Source organism: Oenanthe melanoleuca, chromosome 3 (genome assembly GCF_029582105.1).
Source record: "Oenanthe melanoleuca isolate GR-GAL-2019-014 chromosome 3, OMel1.0, whole genome shotgun sequence".
NCBI classification, from domain to species: Eukaryota; Metazoa; Chordata; class Aves; order Passeriformes; family Muscicapidae; genus Oenanthe; species Oenanthe melanoleuca.
The window spans coordinates 95167060-95189663 of record NC_079336.1 but is presented as its reverse complement, the minus strand read 5'-3'; the positions used below and the strand labels follow the sequence as shown (position 1 = coordinate 95189663).

The 22604-nt window shown below is 43.3% G+C and overlaps 1 protein-coding gene across 1 annotated transcript; it reads left to right on the top strand.

The window, feature by feature from the left end:
* Positions 1-231: 231 nt before the first annotated feature.
* LHCGR (luteinizing hormone/choriogonadotropin receptor) lies at positions 232-21984 on the top strand. Its single transcript, XM_056487030.1, has 11 exons — positions 232-401; positions 7574-7645; positions 9781-9855; positions 12162-12236; positions 12771-12845; positions 12939-13016; positions 14812-14880; positions 15499-15573; positions 16456-16641; positions 18364-18444; positions 20644-21984. Exons 1-11 carry the CDS (start codon positions 256-258, stop codon positions 21863-21865), a joined length of 2154 nt encoding a protein of 717 aa, XP_056343005.1. The 5' UTR covers positions 232-255; the 3' UTR covers positions 21866-21984.
* The last annotated feature ends 620 nt before the right edge of the window (positions 21985-22604 follow it).

Below are 22604 nucleotides of genomic sequence, written 5' to 3'. Positions count from 1 at the left end.
GCATCCCCGCGGGGCCGGGGCTCAGCATCCCCGAGGGGCCGGGGCGCAGCATCCCCAAGGGGCCGGGGCACAGCATCCCCGCGGGGCCGGGGCGCAGCATCCCCGCGGGGCCGGGGCTCAGCATCCCTGCGGGGCGGGCGGCGATCCCGCCCCGGGGCGGGCGGGGGCGGGGGCGGGGGCGGGGGCGCGGGCCGGTGCTGCGGGTGCGGGCGAGCAGAGGCGGGCAGAGGCGAGCAGAGGCGAGCGGGGCCGGCCATGGTGGCCCGGCTGGTGCCGCTGGCGCTGCTGCTGGCGCTGGCGGGGCCGCGGGGCGCGGACGGGCGCTGCCCGCTGCGCTGCGCCTGCAGCCACGGAGCGCTGCGCTGCCCGCCGCACCGAGCGCTGCCCGCGCCCGCCCGAGCGTGAGTACGGCACCGGGGACCGGGGACCGGGACGGGAACAGGGGAACCGGGGAACCGGGGCGGGACCGCCGTGCCTTTCCACCCGCCGGGCGCGCTCGGAGCATCCCTGGCCGAGCCGAGCTGCGTTTCGAACTTTCAAAGTTCAAACAAACCCGGACGCGCAGTTCTCCCTTTGGGAAGGAGACGCGCATCCTTTCCGGACTTTTTCTCCAGGGCAAACTGTCCCACTCTCCAGTAGCCTCGGTGACAGAGGAACGGGGTGCAGATGTCAGGGCTTTCTGTGCACTCCCGCTGTGGCAGGAGGCACAAACTGCCTTTCCTGCTCCAAATCCAACGCCTCGTAGTGGCATGCTTAGATTTAAAGATTAAAATCTTGGGAAATCACCTTAAGTCTTCTGTCAGTTCTAGGGTTTGGTTTTTTGTTTTTTGGGGTTTTTTTCCACAATTCTGTTGGACTTCTTGTAACCTCCCAAAGTTTGTGCGATTAATTTTCTCTCTATCCTAAAGCATCAAAATCCTCTTCACTGTGCTCATTGCATCTTCTATCTTCTTGAAGTTCAGCTCGTTGACACATTATTGACTAATTTCTTTCCCCCCTCTCTTAGTAAAAAAGTTTTAACAGCTGTTTAGATCTCTGCAGGGTGTTCCATCATAACGTCCTGCTTAATGCTTTGCTAGGAATTTGGATTAAATTAAAATAGCAAGGTATCCCTTTCCCTACTCACACACCCTTAGTCCAAGCTCATGATCTAGTAAACCAGATGAAATAATTTATATACATAGGTATTCAAGTGTTGTGTTGTTTATGGGCTCAGTTACAGCCCTGATCTAAACAATAATGGCGTCAAAATATGGGATTAGAGAAGCAGCTGATAGGATGGTTGCCATTTCCAGGATCCCTTGTTTATCTGTGCAAGAATTAAGATGGGGATTTCATATTATGACCCTTTCGGTAACAAAGCCTGTGTTTTGCATTTTCATCTGACCTGTTTGTAAACTTAACTTGCTCTTGAAATTCCCTAGGGGTGACACTAACCCTGATCTCCTCTTCCCTAGCTCAAGAATGGATAGGAGCAAGAAAGCTTAATTTGTATTAATCTAGAGCCATATGAACCATACCTCAGACATTCTAGCAAAATCTGGATTTGTTCCCTCCTTATTCTCCTGTGTTACTTTAGTGTCAGAGAAAGCAGAGCCCATGGGAGCAGGAGACTCTCCCATCACATTTCTTCCCCAGTATTCACAGCACATGCAGAGCAGGCAGTGGATTAAGCATGTTTATTAGGACAATGCACATCCAGAGAGGTTTTCAAGAGCCCTAAACATACGTGATGTTATTCTTTCTCTGGTTTTGTTTCATATTTTATTTCTCCTTTTTCCATCTGTCACTCCAAGAAGAAACCACATCTCAACCTCAGTGATCATGTTAGGACAGATAATGGGTTTATGGCTGCCAGTTCTGCCTCACTGAGAGCAGCAGGGCTAGGTAATGGACCTGAAGAGAAAAGAAGAGAAAAAAATTTTCCTTTCTAGCTTCAATATTACATTTAATCCTGATGATTGTACACAAAGTCCAGCTATTAGGCTGGCTGTATAAACCAACTTTACAGTCAGAAAATAGTTCAACCAAGATTTAGCTTGATACTCCTACAGAGAAAATACTTACACTTAGAGGTAAAAAAAATCCCTGTCTTTCATAGACATATCCAGCTCCTGAACCTATGCTATTAAAATTTCCACTTCTTTGTATTTTTTAATAGAAAGCTTGCATTCATCATACAATTACAAAGCTATACATATGAATGTAGTCACTAACTCTACAGTGTGTTCTCACTCTTTTATTTAGTTGTTATTCAACCTTTCATCTCTTCCTTTGGTTTTCACAACAGTTTATTCTTATCCATTTAGCTGTTGCCTTCCCCTCACTCTTTCCCTTCTCTCCTATTCGCGCAGTTTTTGGAGCTTTGTTAGTGCTTACTGCCTCTCTTTCCATGATCTCCCAGTCCTCCTAGCTCTCTTCTTCCCCTGCACAGCTCTGTGTATGAAAGAGAAAGCAAGAGAATGTTCTTTTTGTCCCCTCATAGCCACATCTGTACCCACGTGCACCAGGGGAATTGCAGCCTGGTGCCTGCAAGTGCATTAATAATTTGGGGGGGGGGAAATGGTGGTTTAGGTTGTTCTAGCACAACCTGGTTCCTGGGATGCCAAACCCTTCCATCAGTGACACTGTAGCACAGAAACCAGACCTCAGAAAAGTCCTTCTTAACTGTATGGCCAGTCAAGAAAATAAGCTCCAAAATGTAACTCCAGCTATATTATCTGAGTAAAATCTGATGATCTGCAATGATCTGTGCTTTCAAATGTATTTTTGATACTTTGTTATATCCATAGTATATATCCCTTAGGGAAATTTCAGCTGTTTTTCTTTACCCAAGTTATTCTTGCCACGTGACATTGTTGCATAAATACTTTTTCAAAATTACTAGGCTTGTGTCAGGTTGCAGAATTATGGAGTTCATACAGTCCTGAATTGAACTTACTTTTCTCAAGTTCCTGTTTTTAGTTTGGACCTTACACAAACACTTTAGAACCTCCATTATTCAGACACCTTTGAATGCCCTTTGGCTACAGCAGCTGTATGTCCTCTTAGTCTCAGCACAAAAATAATCTTTAATATGCCATTATATTTTGAAACAAAACATGATTTTCCTTCTTTTGAGATCTCATATGTACTTTTGGAGTTTTAAGCAAAGTCTAGTTGGATAGGCACCCAACTCCAGCTGTGCAGCAATAGGCATTGGACAACTTAAGGCTTTTTGCCCTGTCAAAAACTTCATTTCATTGTGGGGTTCCCTTTGCTGTACCTGAATGTGTGCCCCTGTGTGCAGAGCTTCTGCAGCTGGGTGAGTGAGATGTGATTAGCACCAAATTACAAAATATCAAATGCAAAACTTCATGGCAAAACCTTGAAGAAATAGACAGTTTTACCATGTCTTCATTGAGGCATATTTGGCTCTTTGGGATTGTCAAAAGAATTCAGTTTCAGGGACAAATGTCTTCCATAGGAGATTATATCACCCATCATCACCTAGTGAAAAATGCTGTTTGGGTGCTTGTGTGATATCACAGTTCACATTTCAGGCAGGTAATGCCCAATATGCAGGACTTTAAAAATCAGCTCTTTACACTGCCTCCCAGAAGCTGATAAAAATCCTAGGAAAATAGTGGGGTTTCAGCTGTAGTTTCAATCAATATTCCCAATCCTACAAAGTTTAAGGATGCTACAGATTAAAATGCTTACCAACAAGAGTCTACCTTATGTGTTCACCTTTTGGGCATTAAAAAATACAACTAATTCTATAAAATAGATATATTCAAATACAACAACCAATTCAGCTACAGTAACTCATTCATACCTATTGCTATTGGGCCCGTGGTTTTTATTTTACTATTCAGTTCAACTAAACACTTTTTGCAAAAGGTCAGTTCCATAATACAGTGATTTCCTCCAGTGGTGTGAGTGGGCTTGGACTTTGAGTCCTCCTCAGCAGGACTGAAAGTGGTCCTGAGCTCCTCGGGCACCCAGAGCTCTCAAAAGCTTTTCTTGGAGCTTGAGTCTATGTGCTGGCAATTCCTGTCTTTCCCAATGCTCCTGGATTAAATACATTTAGCCTGGCCATTTCAAACCTTACTGCCTAGAATTATGTACATTGAAAATCTATCTTGATAACACAGAAATGCCAAGGGCTGCTGAATGCCAGGAAGTCTGGCTGGCTCTCCACTTCTTTCTGTCCTTTTCCAAGGATGAGAAGTCCTGCAATTCTGTAGAGCCACAGCATTGTCAGGACTGAATGACAGCAATGAGTACAAGCATAAAGGTTATGATGCATTAGATATGAAAGAAATTTTAAGGGTTTTCTTAAAAGTGCAAACATTTATCCTTTAACAATAGTCTTCAAAAAAGTGCAGGCAACTTGTATTAAAGATAGGTGCATTCCTCCTTTCATGAGCTACAGAAGTCAGGCCAGCAGTGTGGGCAAGTTAGATGTATAAAAGCTTTGTAGCTTTGTAAAAACATTTTTTGTCAAAAGCTTCCTCAGCTGAATGGCCATATCTGAGTTTGACAGTCTGAGTGCTGTCAGAAAGAAATCTGAACACACCATCCCACTGGGAACACGGAGCAGATGAGACACAGAGAGAGGAACAGCCTCACATCCACAATTCCTGATCCTCAGGGGGAACTTCAACCACAGCAGGACATAAGCAATCCAAGAGGCTCCTGGAATCCTTTGATGATAACTTCTGTCTCCAATGACAGAAGACCCAAGCAGCAGAGGTGCAGTGTGCACCTCATTCTCACCAACAAGGAGGGGCAGGTGGGGAATGTGAAGCCCAAGGGCAGCCTTGGCTGCCAGGACCATAAATGATGGAGTTTGAGGATCTCAGACAGCAAGGAGAGTGCACAGCAAGCTCATTACCTCTGACCCAGCAGCCTTTGGTCTTTTCAGGCACCTGCTTGGCAGAGTCCCATGGGATAAAGCCCTGGAGGGAAGAGGGACCCAAGAAAGCTGGCTGATATTCAAAGATCAGCTCCAGGTCAGGAGTGGTACATCCCAACAAAGAGGAAGTCAGGAAAATCACCAGGATGAACAAGGAGCTCCTGGACAAACTCAAACAGAAAAGGAAGGACTAGAGGGTGGAAACAGGTACAGGTAGCCTGGGAGGAACACAAAAAAATGAAGCAGACTGGATCAGGTTAGGAAACCTAACACCCTGATGGAATTTAGAAAAGGGAAAATATAACCCCCATTTTTACAGAGGAATAAGGAATACCCAAAAAAATTCATGCCACTCAGTCTCACTTTCATGCCTGGCAAGATCCTGGAGCAGATCCTCCTGGAAACCATGCAAAGGTGAATGGAAACTAAGGAGGTGACTGGGGACAGCCAATGTGGCTTCATTAAGGGCAAATCCTATGTCTGACAGATTGGGTGGGCTTCTAGGACAGGGTTACAGCAGTGATGGATGATAAAAAGCCACTGACATCATCTACCTGGGCTTGTGCAAAGCATTTGACACTGGTCTGTGTTAAAATTGGAGAGAGATGGGTTTGAAGGGTGGCCACTTGGATAAGGAGCTGTCTGGGTGGCTGCACTCAGTGAGTCAAAGCTCAATGAGTGGAGAGCAGTGACAGTGACATTCCTCAGGGGTCACACTGGGACCTGCTCTGATTTATCTTTGTGGGCAGTGTGGTCAGTGGGGCAGAGCTCATTCCCAGCAGGTTTGGGGATGGCACTGAGCTGTGGTGGGATCAGCACGGTGCAGGGAGGGACCTTGGGAGGTGGGAGAGCCTGGAGCCTTGAGGCTGTGCAAACCTCATGGAGCTCAGCCAGGCCAAGTGCAAGGTCCTGCACAAACACAGGCTGGGCAGAGAATGGACTGAGAACAGCCCTGAGAGGGACTGGGGGTGCTGGTGAATGAGAGGTTGGAGATGAGGCACCAATGTGTTCTGGCAGCCCAGAAACCAGAAAGTATTCTGGGCTGCATCCAAAGCAGCAGCTCACCCACCAGCATGTCACAGGTCATGGCCTGGTGTAAGTGAAAGCCAAGATTTGGTTTAATTTTTGCACCTTCAGTCACTTTTCCATTTCCTTTGTTTTTGCAAGCAGTTTCACAAGAGGTATGCTTTGTTTCCCCAGCAGCCTGAGCTGATGGTGCAGTTATAGAGTTAGAGAGCAGGAATTTCCAGCTTCTACTTTTTGCTTCTTCCTGAAGTTCTTTTCATTTTGTCTAAGAGTGTTAAACAGCAGATTACTTCTACCAGTCTCTACCCTTCGAGCTGCATGACTTAGTTTCATTTCTGATTTAACCAAACCTCACACACAGCAAAACATGCCAGCATCAATCTAGAGGCAGGTATGACCCACTCACAATGGCACGACAAACATGCATATCCTCACATCACCCTTGTTAGGCAGGGAAGCACTGCTATTCTTAATTTACTGTCAGAGAGACAAGGTCCAAGGGAACTAAATGGTTTGCCCCAAATCATACAGACTTTTTGCACATAGCTAGGAAATGATTTCCAGGCTCCTTGGTACATTTGCAGCCTCTAAACACAGTATGTATGGCAGCCTGCCTTTATAATGTGTAGGTATTACATATTCTTAAATATATAAAAATATATACATGCATATAAAAAAATTGATGAACGTTTAACATAAATATTGACAATAATAAACATATTTCTGCATATAAAGGACTATGACAACAATGAAAAAAAGCAGGTTATGTGAATAGCACGGAAACATTTCAGTCAAAAAGCCTTGAGGGGATGAGTTTAAGGATGGGAAACAAATGTCTGGCTAGATATTTGCCATTCTAAAGCAAAATGGAGCAATTATCTGTTTTCACAGAGATAACATTTTGAAATATGTTAAATATTTTCCTATGGCCGTTATCAGGGAGAGTGTGGTCATGGATAGATAAATTGGCTGGTAAAAGTTCTGTGGCTCAGATGTGGAGAATGGTCAAATGTGGCTCTGTCTCCCACATCATTGTTAATTTATCAGTCACAGAAACTAAAAAATTAAAATTTCCACACTTGCTTTGAAGCACGGAACCACACTGATGCAATTTAGAAATTAAAAAAAAAAAAAAATCCATTATACCAGCCAGATCTGAAGTTCTTCTACACTTTGTGCACAGCCACATTCATGATGCCACACTGCTACAGTACAGGGATATTGCTGGGAAGAGAACAGAGTGCAGAGAACACAAAGATACTGTTTTAATAGAGAAAGCTTTCTATGAAATCCACTTCTTCTGAGATCCAACTTTAAACAGCCTGTAGTTTCCTTTAACTGTGAATGCAGCAGCCTCTTTTCATCAGGCTATAAATTTACTTAATAGGTTATGATTATTATTGATTTGATGGTGATTACTCTCAGGTTTATGCTGTTGAGGAGCTGACCCAATATCTTTTGAATTCCATTTAACTGAGATGAGTGACAAATGGATCAGGCCCCAGAGGTACAGAGAAGTGAGGGGAAAATAAGGTGGCATTATGCCTTATTGGTTTTGTCCTTCCCATAATAGTACAATTATAAATGAGGAAATTCCATGTTTTACAACCCTTTCCTCCCTCCTCCCTCTCTTCCTTTTTTTTTCAGATCATTTACTCATCTCCCTGTAAAAGTAATCCCATCACATGCATTTGAAGGACTTCAAGATACCTTCATCATGTAAGTTGTCAATATTTTCCACAGACTTTTCCTCAGTTTCTTACAAAAATCACCCTTTATAATAATGTAAAGATGTGTGGCTAATACATTGTACTGATGGAAAAAAAAAAAACCACAGGGGAAGGATAAACATAGCATTCCTTTTCATGTAAACTATATGCAAAAATCCTTTGAAAATGTGTGATTTTAAACAGCTGTTTAAATCTCAAATAATGAAATATTAATCATGGCAGAGAGAACTGGATACAGCTCAGTAACTGATGAGAGGAGCATTTGATTAGCAGAGGAGATAGATTTCTGTCATTGAACATCACCTCTGCAGTGACAGCCATGGCACTCCATGGCTATACACTTTTAGGAGACCCAAATAAGACATTTATTCAGCATTTTGCAGTGAGAAATAAGCTTGGCAGAGGATCAGTAGGATTGAGCCCTTTCTTTGATCTTTCAGTGTGCAAGGGCTGTAATTTTGCACTCCAGGTCTGTGCTGCCTCTTTACCCTCAGCATTGTACCTATTTTCCATCAAGGATTCAGACCATAAGGCTCTTCTCACCCCTCTTGCCCTCATTCTGCTGTCATTCCAGCTGAAATGGCATGCTTGAGTCTCCATTATTTATTATTTTGTATTTTTTATTTTGTCTGCGTGGAGTGGCCTCTAAAGGACAAAGTTGATGACAGAGCAGGGCAGGGAAGAGCAGGGGAATGACCTCCCCCAGAACCTAAGCAGCAGCACAGAAGATGCTGCTTTCTTTTCAAGGTGCACTTTTTGTACTTCTCTGCTGCACATACCCAACTGCAACACAGTACTAAAGCAGAATCCAGTGGTGCTGCATTCTTGCATTCACTTGCATCTGAATTTTTAATGAGAACTTAATCATTTTTTACACTGGAGACCAAGTTAAATCTACAAAATTTCCTCTACCTGCATGACTTGAGGCTACACTTTCTCAAACTGTACATATCATGTTCTCAATGAAGAATGGTTTGTTCTTGGACATTTTCCCTTCCATAACAAGAATTTAATTGATCTTTTTGTGTGCTTTTAATGAGTCTCTCCAAATTAACTGTGTGCGAATCAATGTATTTTTCTGAAGTTAGTTTGTAGAACACTTCATCATTTTATTGCAATTCAGTGCTACTTTGAAAAATGCATATTTTATAATTATAAATTTCTGAGTCAGCTATTTGGCAGAAAGATGATAAACTGTTCTCCTGCCATAAGCCATTCCAACATTTGTAAATGGAAAAACTGAGGCTGACATGGAAGAACCATGCTTCAAACCCCAAAAAAGTCCTGTGAGCAGGCACTGATCCCTGCCAGCCTGTGAGTCTCTGAGGATTAAATGCCCAGCAGGCCACTTGGTGTTCATCCATCTTTTATTTATAACCAGCCCAATACCACAAACAACATTCTCACTGAATTATGAGGAAAAAAATCTTTGATAATTGTTGAAGACACACATTAACTGTGTGATTTCTAGTGTGCATTCCCCCTTGCCACTACAAATGAAACACAGAATTCATTCTGTATTGTCTAAGGGTTTTCATATCACCAATAGAGTTGTCTCCTCATAATTGCAATTGAATTAAGCTAACACTCAGGGCTGTGACAATACTGACTGGCAGTGTAGATGCATTCCAGTTGTTTGGAAAATATTTTTTCTTGAGACTATAATATGAGGTTTACTTTGTGTGTTCTTCTAATCAATTCTGCTGAGAAATTTTGAAGATCTTTCCCTTATATTTGCATCAATGTATACTATTTACTTTCAGGACTGAGTTTTGCATAGCCTCTTAGATCTTAATCTAACAAGCATCTAATAAGTGGATTTTGTTTTTCTATGTCAGTATTGACTAATCTTGAGTACAGATGTGGAATAGGAGCATCTGTGTATCACAGTCTGAGAGTGTCACCAAATACAGTCATGTTGGTCTGTGTCATGATAAAAAGAGCCACTTCCTTTCAGTTTGCATACATGTAATGAAAAAATAATTTAAATCCAAAAATTGTTCATAAAGGGTGCTGAATGCATATCTGTGTATTTCTGTATCTGTGGATTAGATGACCATATTTCTGACTTGATGATATCATATAATGTAATGTATTGCTTTGTGTCTGCTGTTCTCATTGTAGTGAAATCTCTCAGAGTGACTCCCTGGAGAGAATAGAAGCAAGTGCCTTTGACAGCCTTCCCACCTTGTCTGAAATGTGAGCACCAGTTAAAAAAGGCATCCATTGTTGTGGTTTCAGATCACTGAGGAGTAAACAGTCTGCAGAGAAGTACTCCTGGACCAAATCTGTCTCTGTTACTTTGATTGGCTTTGATTGAGATCTGTGATGAGAAACATTTCTCTCCAAAGCACTGTATAAAATAGTGAGCACTCTGTAAGGCCTGGCCTTTGAGATGTCACTCATGCAGAGACTTCCCTGCACAGTCCCACTGCTTTCAGTAGTTCAGTGGCAGGAGTGGGGCTCTGGCACTGTCAGGGTTTCTAAGCAGGGAAATAATTTGAGATGACAACAGATGAGAAAAATCTTTCTTTTTGAAGGTGCCATTTTCAAAGCCCTACATTATTTAAATACAGCTGCTTAGTATGCATAGCTCTTCTGTGGAGCACTAAAATATTACTCAAACAGAACACACACTGATTTTAAACTTGACCTCCATAGCACAGGCATCCGAGAGAGAGAGTTAAAAGCAGTGACTAGGAGAATGCTCTGAAATATTTAGTGGAATTGGGAACTCTAAATCTGATTCAATAGCTCATTACTGACTATTTTGCACAGCATGACTAGTGAATGGCTGAAAATTGTGTGACTGAGTGAGGCCAAATTAATCTCTTTTTTTTTTTTTTTTTTTTTTTTTTTGTGATCACTGAAGCCAGTTAGTCACATAGGCAAGAGATTAGTCAATCTCTGATGGAGCCCCACTTCCACTAGCATCAGTGGTGTGTTTAGGGAAGGAATGAAAGATTTGACCCCATGCATTCACCCACAGTTTGTGGATAGCTTATCTTATGCCTGTCTTACAAAACCCAAAAGCTAAGCAAGGCCATTAAAGAGCTACAGGAAGCTGGCAATAAATCCTCCTTAAATCCTGAGTGCTGTGCAGGACTCACCCTGCAAGGGCTCCATGTGCCAAGCTGCACTCAAGTCCACATTCAATGGATTATCAGAGTAGTGTGTTCAATAGCATCCTTGAATTTCAACTTTTCTTACCTTTTCACATGCTAAAACCTTTGTATTTTGTAAGTCATGCACTGGGAGGGAGCTGGGCTACAGCTACCAGCCTTTAGGGCAAACAGAGCTTTACCAGATTGTTCAGCTGCAAAAAGTGCTCCTTGCTTTAGAGATCTGCCTGGTTTTTGAGAGACCAGTAGGAAACAGGACTTCTCACACATTTCCCTCCCAGTTTTTGCTGATCCACTCCTACCAAGCACTGCTCTAAGGAAGTCCATGGTGCTCCTAAGGGGTTAAACTATCTGAGGAGCTGCCTTTCCTGGCTAGGAAGAGCATCAGTAATGTCATGGAAATGAGGGATGAATTGAAGGGATCTGACTGTGGAGTAAGGATGTCTTGGTTTGAGAGAGAGGTGCTTGTTAAGAAGGGCAGAAGCCTCTCTTGAAATGGAGAATTTAAACCCCCTCCCTCCAAATTATTATAATTTTGAAATTAAGGAGCTCTCAGGCAAAGATATGGGAATAGGAATAACAGTTCTTTACTAGGAAAAAAATAAAAATACAGTAATACAAAAAGTCAAACACAAAGCACTGACAGAGTCAGAATACAGCCTGACACCCTGTCAGTCAGTCAGGGTGTTGGTAGCAGTCCCATTAAATGGTGGCTGCATCCTCCTGCAGTGGCAGATGTGGTTCAGCTGGAGCAGTGCTCCTGTAGAAGGTGCAGTTTTCCTCTGAAGGTCCAGTGATGGATGTAGAAGGGTCTGGTTTTCCTCTGGAATCCAGTGGGAAAAGGCTGCCTTGGTGTTCCAAATCTCAGATTTTTTTATCTAGGTAGGAAAGGCTTGGCTCCTCCCCCTGGCTGGAGCATCTCCCAGTGGGATGATGTAATTTTATCAGTCACACAGTGGGACTGAATGGCCCATTAGCAGAAGATATCTCCTTGGAAGAAGGATGTGTTGTGGAAAAGATAAAGGCCATTGCCCCAGCTGGTTTAATAGAAGGTGATAGAATACATACTTTTGGTTACATCCTGCTTTGCAAACCAAGACAAAGGACCAGGCACACACACTCAGGTCCAAGCTCAAAATGCTAACTCCCACCAGTGACCAGGATATCCAAACCAGACTAGCTCAGAGAACCAGAGAATTCAGGCAGTATTATCTTCATCTGGCTGCCCAAAAATTGCAAGCCATTTTTATTACCAACACTGCCTCAAAATGCATCCAGCAGCATATTTTCAGGTGGTTTTCTGAGGATAAATCACAAGCAAAATTCAGGGCACTCCCAAACCTATAATGATTCTAATACTGAAATATTTTTCCCTCATTACAGATTAATTCTGAACACAAAAAATCTGTTGCACATTGAGGACGGAGCATTCAGAAATCTTCCAAGGCTAAAATACTTGTAAGAAAGAGTTCTATTCCTTTTCTCTTTGCTTTATTTATTCTTTTCTCCAAAGGAGTAGACAAATCAAATTAAGGAGTGTGAGAAAAAAGGTTTTTCATGCATTGCAGTATCCCAGAAGTATGTACATTGTTTACAGTAGCTTTAACCTGGAGTTAGCCAATAGTGAGGTCTTGCAGTGTACAAGAGCAGGGCAGTGATGGACAAAACAGAAATCTGCAAATTAGTTCTGGTAAGTGCTTTTTTCTAGAATAAAGCTTTCAGACTTACAGGGTACTAAAAAAAGATGTAACTAAAATCTCTTCCTCGAGCTTAATGTAGTGAGAACATAGGCTGCTCTTCTAGGACACTGCTTGAGACTTCTAAAAACTTGATTTTTACAGGCCTTACAAATACCTTTGGAGCCTACTTTAAAAATTAGATTTGTCAGTCACTTCTTAAAGCACTGTTAAACTTAGACCTACCAAGTCAGCTTCTTGTTGCATCACTCTGGTAATATTTTCTTCAATAAATGGGAATTATGCTTTTCTCTAGGAGCATTTGTAACACTGGAATAAGACAATTTCCAGACCTGACACAGATCTTTTCACTGGAAGCTCATTTTATTTTGTAAGTAGAAACTCATCCTAACCCAGCTATGAGTGTTTTCCATCTTGTTCTTAAGTCACTGACAAAAAAAACCTTTTATCTTTCCTTCCAAAGGGAGCTCTGTGATAACTTACGTATGACAATTATTCCACAAAATGCTTTCCAAGGGATGAACAATGAATCACTGACACTGTGAGTAAAATAATCCTAGCTCCAGTTCCTTCTGTGAGGATAACACTTCTGCTTGAGGAAAGTGGGTTGACTTCATGAAAATCTTGACATTAAGCCCTATAAAATGTATATATGTGTTGTGTGTTGAATTTTAAATGCCTAAGAAACATGGGGATGTTCTTCAAGATGAAGAGCAGAGTTTTATCCAAAAGATAACTTCCCTTAGGAAAGAAGATAGGACCAGGGATCTAAATCTTCATCTTCTGTGCAATGTTGTTTTTAAAAATACCATCAGCAGGATATTAACTACTAAAAGCAGAAAGCCAAGGTGAGATGTCCTCTGCCAGGCTGTGCACATGAGCAAGAACTGCAGCTGATGGACTCTTCATCAGGCTGATGTGCCAGCATGGCAGCAGTTTTAACCCAGATTTTATGTATTGACCAATACCTTCTGGAAATGAGAGGGGAGCTGGGTATAAACGTGACTGAATGCTGCTCCTACACAACACTAAAGAGGAGCAATTGCTTGGATTAGTGCATCATTTCATCTTATGAGCCTCTTTCCTCCCAACAAGGTCTCAAAATAACTTCAGCAAAATTATGATTCTGCTAATGGTGCAAGAAGATGAACATAAAAGAGATGGAGAAAGGTGCTTAAAGTCTTTACTGTAACCCTAAAGTGTGTTAAATGGGAGGGAGTCTAAGTCAGGAAACAGCCAAGAGTCATTTTTCTCCCATCCTTCCGTAACTGGGAGCTCACCACAAAAAGAAAAGAATTATCTTATCAGCAGCTCCTAATTGTAGAGCTAAGTTTTAACCCCACCCCATGTGGTTAGCAGTAATTAGGTGGAGTAATTCCTCTTGCTGCAGCAAGGTCTGGTGAAACACAAGTAATCTATGGAGGTGTAAAGTCAGCCTGCAGTCATACTTTGCACTGCAAGTAGCTAATTTAGCCTTTCCAGCAGTTATGTTTCTTGTGGATTGGGAAATTGATCCTACATATTGTCATGGTCTTTAAGGTTCAGCATTGTACTGAGGTAGATACCATCTATCAAATAGTCAGGTGCTCTCCACACTTGAGCACTTGGGAGCAGGTTTCATAGGGCCAGTTTGTGCTTCCCAAAAGCAACAGAAATGTTGTTTAATTCATAAACAGTTCCAAGTTTTCTAATGGGGCTTAATATTACAGAAAAAAATAATATATACAAGTGACTATATTGACTTTCCACTGGATACATGAACTTAATATCACAAACAGGTATTAACAGACCCATAGCTTATATCTCCTAAAGAAGGAAAAGAGGGGAAACAGAGCCCAGGCTTTAGGTGTCTGGCCCAAGGTTGGGGAAGCAGGAAGCAGGGTGGCACCAGTGTCCCTGTGCAGAGCAGGGGACAGCAAGGCTTCCACAGCACAAACCAAGCCTGGCAGCAGCACTTTGAAGAAGCTGGTAACTCATAGACTGCTGGATCTCCCATCTGCACCCCCAGACAGCACAAAGCCCAGCTCCTCTGCCTCCTGCCTGTGTGCCAGGAGCTTACCTGGACTCATGTCTTGTTTCTGGATCCCAGCCCCAGGTAGGCACAGACCAGACCCTCAGCTGGGGGAGGATCAGCAGAAATTCTCTTCAGCAGCTAAACAGAAAGGAGCTTAGAGAATTTAAACATGCTTAATTTAAGAGCTATAGTTGCCTTCATTCTTGATAAGCAGAGCCTCTAATCATTAAAATGAATGCAGAGCTGAGGTTTGAAACTTGTAGTACATAATGTAACCTCACCTTTTCCAAATCTATTTCCCTTATGTTTATTCAATCTCCAGCAAGCTGTATAAAAATGGATTTGAGGACATCCACAGCCATGCCTTCAACGGGACAAAGCTGAATCAATTGTGAGTATGCTATCCCTCTTCAGTAATTTAAAGAGCAAATAATTTAAATACAGAGGCTCTTCCTTCAGTTTAACTGGCTGTGTCTTCTGTTTCTCAATACCCATGAGAAAACTGCATCTTTCAGGGTCATTGTGACTCAGTCATTAATCCTGCAGCTCTCACTGCTTTTCCTGAAACAACATCCCTTAAAATAGTACAGCTTTTGTGAGAAAAGCTCATAATTCTTAAGAAAATTTCATAAATTAGGGCAAAACTTGAAACAGTAACCCAAACTAAGGAATATACAGTTTATGTCTGGAAACATCAATAGTTTTTTAATCCCTCTCACATGCTGTGGGACTAGTCTCTTGGTTTGGGTAAAATGTATATTTGCTACTGTAGTGAAAGAACCAGCTTGTTTTTTCCTGGTTTAAGTCAGAAGAATTTGGAATGTATCAGATTTAAGTGTAGATGACAATGATCTGATGGCATCAGAGGAAGTAAAGGTCACTTGGGAAATACAAGCACTCCCCAGGCAGGCAGTGGAACAACCACTGCTGTGGTGGGAGAAAGAATTGAAACAAATGTGAAGAAGGAACCAAAAAAGCCATTTTTAAAATACAGATTCTGGTTCCACAGAATCCTGAAGGACAACAAGAACCTCAGGCGGATCCACAACGATGCCCTGAGAGGGGCCACAGGGCCAGATGTCCTGTAAGTATCCCCTGAGTGTCACCCCTCACCTGAGTGTCTGTGGGAGCTGCACTGTGCCACCAGAGCTGTGTCACCACAGCAAACACAGGCTTCGAGCCTGGGAGGGGATGGATCTCTTACCCTCTGTGTGCAAAGGCAAAGGGATGCCATGAAATTGCAGAGTGAAAGGAGTTTGCACCCTGGAAAACACAGTTGTGGTGTTGGCATTGATCTCCACCTCTTAGACATTTTGGTTTTTGCTTTATTTGTGTCAGATCCTCCTGATCCTGTTCCTGTATCTTACATTCTGACATTGTAAACTAACTTGTCCTTTGGTAGGATGGATATTTTTGGCAATATATATTGGTTCAGAATTTGTTTATAAAAGTGAACCAGCTGACTGCATGCTGTTAGCTCGTGCTGAATAAAATTTGTTATTATCATCCTCACAATTATTAATCAAGGACTTCCTGGAGGGCTGCTCTGGCTCTAACTCTGGGTGTTTTAATTAATAGCCATTTAATTGAAGCACCTAGAACAGCCCTTCAGAGCCCAGCAGAGAGCAAGGAGGGTGTCCTACCTGTTAGCTGGCTTAAAGAGGCATCCCTCACTCCATGCATGAATTTCAAATGGAGAGGTCAGGACACAGACCCTGGAGTGGTGGGTTTCAGGTTAGCCAGGACCAAGGGAGCTCCTTGCCTGGCTGGACCTGCTGAGCCACAGGGATGCTCTTACCCTGCTGCTATATGGTCTCTGAGCTGGGCATCAGGTGTGAAGTGGCTTTGTAGATCTGAACCTTTGTAAAAAGTAAAAAACAAAACCAGTTGCTGTTACCTACCATCATGGTTTGGTGGTATTTTTATAGGGATGAAAAGAAAAGTGAATGCTCTCTTTGTTTCACAGGGATATTTCTTCAACAGCGCTGGAGTCCCTGCCCAGTTATGGGCTTGAGGCCATCCAGGTCTTAAATGCAACATCATCTTACTCCTTAAAGAGGCTGCCACCACTGGATAAATTCAGCAGTCTTCTGGAAGCTGTCCTAACATATCCCAGCCACTGCTGTGCTTTTCGAAACCTAAGGACAGAAAAGTAAGTCCAAATAGCACATGATTGTATTGTGGTGCTTCAGAAGCTCCAAAAGGGCAATTCTGCTTTATTCAGCTCACAAGGTTTGATTATCTTTATTCCAGTTACAGGGAAGCTGTGGTGCATTGCAAGGCCTTGCAGGAAACAGCAAATCTCTGCTAAGGGCAGGAAAATTATGTCCATTTATTTTAGAGCAGAAATGGATCCCATCCTGTGCCCCGGATCTACCAGTAGAAACATTATTCTAAGTTTGCTTAAAGCTTATGTTTTTCTTGGTGTCTCAATTAAAAGCCTACTGGCACACAGAAGACAGACCTTGATCAATAGCAGGTTGCCCTAATTAAAAAAAAAAAATGAAACCCCTGTAGCCTTTAGTTTAATTAACACAGGTGATATGATGACATAGTAGAAAGGGCAAGCTTTCAATTAACTACCAAAATTAGGGCCTGCTACAAACCCACAGAGAGAGGTTACACAGTTTAGCTCCAACCATTTCAAGTAATAAACTTGCTCTCAAGTAATAGTATGCCTCTCCCCACAACTGGAAACCATGGCACAGGGAGAGCTTTGCATCCACAAACTTGGGGCACTTAATCCCAGACAGCTGGGCCTCACTTTTCAGCATTTATGTTCCAAAGAAACCAAGCCCCAGTTGGTTTTAGGCAGCCAAAGGAACCCCAAATTAGTTTAGCTGGAGTCATGAAAGGGGCACAGGCAGTTGTGAGAGGCCTGGTGTCACTCCCCTGCCTTCAGTTCAGGGATGTCCTGGGAAGGCAGGAGCAGATTCCAGCTCTTTAGGATAAAATTAGGGGTTCGTCTATGCTTTCTCTGCCTACATCATTTTACTGAGGAGTTCTTGACTCTGCAAGAACAGAACAAAGTTTCTACTGTCAAGCATTTCCATTGCTAATGAACTTATTCAGTCACAAATCACATCTCTGAGTGTATTACATGCAGGAGCAATTCTGGCAGAGAGAAAAGGCATTTATTCTGATAACTACATTTCTGATTCTACTGTGTTCTTTTTTTGGGTGCTTGACTTTGCAGCATGACCATGGTCTATAAAAACAGGCGTGCCTTAGTAAGTCACTTTCTTATATTAAGTACCTCTGTTCTTAGTAAATTGCTGGGGAGAAAATCCCATGCAAATCTGAAAATGACTGTTCCCCTACCAGGGGCATCAGCAATGAGGTGAGCCAAAGCCATTTCCATTCATACTGGTACTCACCTGGCTGCTACTTTCAAAGTCCCAAAACCAGAGATTTTGCCAAACCTAACTTCTATTATCCAAACTGCTTTACTTCAAGCATGCAAAGTCTACCTCTGGATACCAGACAGTTTTTAAAATACTGTCACCTGGGGAAGATTCACACTGTGTACCAGTATGGGCTTGGGACTGAGCTGCTGGGAAACAGCTCAGGAGAGGACCTGGGGACCTGTCCCTGAGCCAGCAGTGTGTTCTTGTGGCCAGGGAGGCCAGTGGTACCTGGGGTGCCTTGGGAAGAGCACTGCCAGCAGGTCAGGGAGGTGATCCTGCCCCTCTGCCTATTTTCACAGTATTTGAAGTCTTCTTCTTCCCACTTCCAGATGTCTGCAGGAACAATTGTGCTGCCTTGAGGCCAGCACTGGCTTATCTTACATGCCAGTGAAGATCACTTGCAGACAAGACAAGGCTTTGGCCAAAATCCAGCCTGGAACTTAACTTTCTTCTCATCTTTCTTGCAGACAGAATTTGTTGCTTTCCATTTTTGACAACTTCTCCAAGGAGTGTGAAAGCACCCTGAGGAAACCGACTCATGAAATGCAGTAAGTACCTCTCTGCACAGAGCTGATGGAAGGAGCAAATACAGACCTCCTCCCCTTTCTGCTACTCACATGTGTTTTTTCACTAAGCAGGTCTTTGCTTGCCAATTCAGTCACCCCTACAAGCTGCACGGTGGTAATTTTACTATCATTAAACCAAAATCTGGATATTCAAAAAGAAAGGGGAATTAAAAACTCTCATGATTTCACAAGCTTTACTCATTCCAGTTTGTCTTCTGAATTCTGAAAGGATTTCAAAACAATGATTAAATATTTACAGAAGTTAGTGGCCTACATGGAGATTTTCCATTCCCTAAAATAAATGCAGTTGTTGGTGTGATTCAAAGAAGAGCTGCTATTGTTAACTTTTTTTTTTTAATTTCTATAGAAAGGATAATTAGAACTCTGCGTATCAATAGTTTTCCAGGGTAGAATGGAGTCCCTGAGCTACAAGTGTGATGACCCTGTGCCAGTGGTTTACTCCATCTAAACATGTCTTTTCATATCATCACATAACAATATTCAGTGTGACAATGAGAAAGGCTAAAATCAAAACTGTTGTGTTGGCTGTGCTGGATGACACAAGGCTCTAGCCCAGATTTTAAGGGAGAAGTTTAAAGATTTGCTATTCTTCATCCCTCTGCAGCTATAAATGGGAGACCTTGGGACTTCTTAGCAGCCCTGACATGGCGTCAAAGCATTCTACAGTCTAGAAGAAACAAGGTTATGGTCACAAAATTCCAATGGCTAAATACAGCTGAAATATGATTGATTCATTGGGATAATTACTTTCTTGGACATTATCTTGTTTGATGGTTGGTGAGGCCTCCTACGCTTGCCATTTGGTTTTATCTGTCTGCTTGTTTTGGATTAGCATCTGTTGCAATCCTGCTGTGTATTAAATAGCCTGCCCAGCCTATTGGCTTCTGAAGATTTTTGCTTTGGCAAATCCCAATCCCAGCAAGTCTCTGAGCAGTCATTATAATAAGAAAGTGAAAGTCAGGTTATGGTTCATGGGCTTAATGGCTGCAGAACCAGAGCAGAAGTCATCTGAAAGTCCTGAGTTCTTATTAGTGAAGAGAAAAAAACCCACAAAAATCCAGCTTGCACATAGCAGCACATTCACACAGCCTCAGAAAATCACAGTCATTTTTATAAGTAAATAGAGTCAAATGTATTCCCTGCTCTTCCAGTTTGAGCCAGGCGAAGAAATGCGAGACATTGGGCAGTTTTCCATATAGAGAGAGAAGAGTTAGGATAATAAGTTTGGGGATGTTATTTGCCCCACAGGAATAGGTGAAAAGCAGCTCAGTTTCATTTGCCAGTAAAGACCCTGTTCCAGGAATATAATTTAATGGACATGCTTCAGTAGATGTGGAAGCTTAAGCATGTATTTAAATTATCCTAAAGCAAGCAGTTTTCTCAAGAATTGCCCTCAATAGAGATGTTTTCCAGGTCTCACACTGCAGATTGAGTGTTTGCCCACCAAACACTCATAGTTGTGATGACTGGGAAGTTGGGAAATAGGCACCTGTTATGACAGGGAAGTTCTTCTTCAATAGGCCTATCACCACACTCTTGATGACCTAGAGATTTTAGCAGTCTGTTTTAAAAACCTACAGCATTTTTATTAGGAATTGAGTGCAGACTAAGTTTAATAAATTCCTAGCTATCAACGTGATTTAGTGAACCACACACTATTCCTTGCCCTATACTACTGCATACAGCAAATTCCTCAGCACCTCCCAAACCAGACATAGTTTCAGAAATTCATTTGCTAAGTGCCTTTCCTAAGGGGAGCAGTGGTGCACAGTTAAAATCCATAGGTTATTTTAGCATGGCCTCCACCACTGCCTGTGAAACCTCTGTAATCCATCAGCCCAGGTGTGACTGCAGCTTGGACTGCAGCCAGCCAGCAGCATGAGAACAACGGCTCTAAAAGTGAAATTCTTACAAATAAGCAAGTTGTGTAAGAGAGAGTTTCTGTGGCTGGGACTGTGACCCCTGCTGCTCTCCAAGGCTGCTTCCCAAACACAAAGCATCCTCACAAGGCTTCCTTGTTTGTAAACACCCTGTAGAAACACACGGAGGAAGTCGCTGTTTTAAAACAACTGTTATCTGTTGTCTTTTGCAGAAGAATGCGAGTAGCACGTAACAAATAATTCGCTTCTGTTTGGGGGGGCGGTTTTTTCACGGTTACAGAGACGACTCAGTGGAGAGGAACACGCACCCCTTTGGAACAGACGATGAAAGTTCTCCCTACAGCTACCCCACCATTTTCGATGACAGCGAGGTGGCCGGCTTTGACTTCGAGTACGACTTTTGCCAGCCGAAAGTCCTCACGTGCACTCCGGAGCCCGACGCCTTTAATCCCTGCGAGGACATCCTGGGCTACAGCTTCCTCAGAGTGCTGATCTGGTTCATAAACATCCTCGCCATCGCCGGCAACTTCACCGTGCTCCTGGTCCTCCTGACCAGCCACTACAAGCTGACCGTGCCTCGCTTCCTCATGTGCAACCTGTCCTTCGCCGATTTCTGCATGGGGCTGTACCTGCTGCTCATCGCCGCCGTGGACGCGCAGACCAGCGGCCAGTACTACAACCACGCCATCGACTGGCAGACGGGCAGCGGCTGCAGCACGGCCGGCTTCTTCACGGTGTTCGCCAGCGAGCTGTCGGTGTACACGCTGACGGTGATCACGCTGGAGCGCTGGCACACCATCACCTACGCCATGCAGCTGGACCGCAAGCTGCGCCTGCGCCACGCCGTGCCCGTCATGGCCTTCGGCTGGCTCTTCTCCGTCGGCATCGCCGTGCTGCCGCTCCTCGGCGTCAGCAGCTACATGAAGGTCAGCATCTGCCTGCCCATGGACATCGAAACGGGGCTGGCCCAGGCCTACATCCTGCTGATCCTGGCGCTGAACGTCGTCGCCTTCGTCGTCATTTGCGCTTGCTACATCAAGATCTACGTCGCCGTGCAGAACCCGGAGCTGGTCGCTGCCAATAAAGACACCAAGGTCGCCAAGAGAATGGCGATTCTGATCTTCACGGATTTCACCTGCATGGCCCCCATCTCCTTCTTTGCCATATCCGCTGCCTTCAAGGTTCCTCTCATCACAGTGACCAACTCCAAGATCCTGCTGGTTCTGTTCTACCCCGTCAACTCCTGCGCTAACCCCTTCCTCTACGCCATTTTCACCAAAGCGTTTCGGAGGGATTTCTTCCTGCTGCTGAGCAAGCTTGGTTGCTGCAAGAGCCGAGCAGAGCTCTACAGGATGAACTATTTCTCTGCTTATAACTCCAACTGCAAGAACGGCGGCGCAGCCACAGCCCCCAGCAAAGCCTCCCAAGCACTCCTGCTCTTGTCAGCCTTAGAGAAGCCCTATCCTGCACCACAGGACAAGACATCCCACAAGGAAAATTAACCCAGAGTGCAAAGTGCAGCACTTTGCAAGGCCAGTTGTGATTATCTTAGTGACTAGGGATTGTTTTACAATATTTTGAACGTTCCATAATAAATAAAAATGCCAGTCAGTAAATCTTATGCAACATAATGGTTCTGACTTTCAAAGTGGTGTTTTCCCTTCTCTTTCTTTGTGGTGACAGATGTGGAAGGTGGCTGTTAGGCAAAACTTTTCTGTATGGGGAACCAGAAGAGTCCAGGACTAGTCAAGTTGCTCTTGAAGCTAACAGCTACTGCAGTGATTGCAGCCTGGCTTCTTTTTCTCCAGATCTATTTCCCTGGAATATTTAAAGCCTGTTTGCTACATTTCATGGCTTCTTTTTTCATCCCTATCAGCTGTGCTGGCATTGTTGGTTTAAAAAAAGAGGCACTAAACGAGACACTTCCATTCCATCAACAGAAACTTCCAATTACACAGCCACCTACACACAGTTAAGGAAGAGCGTTCAAGCAATAGGCTGTAAAGATGTCACCAAGGAGGAAAGTTGATCTATTGAGCCTTTGTCACTGGCAATTTTGCAGTTTACATTAGATCTCAGTCTGAGCTGGTGTGTAGTTTACTTAAATTATTAACCCATACACACCCATGTGTGATCTAGAAATCACAAGAGACGCAGAACTCCCCCCCTTGCTGCACACAGGACTCAGTTTAGGGTTATTACATGTGCACACACACAAATCAGATAATCAGGCTCCCTCTC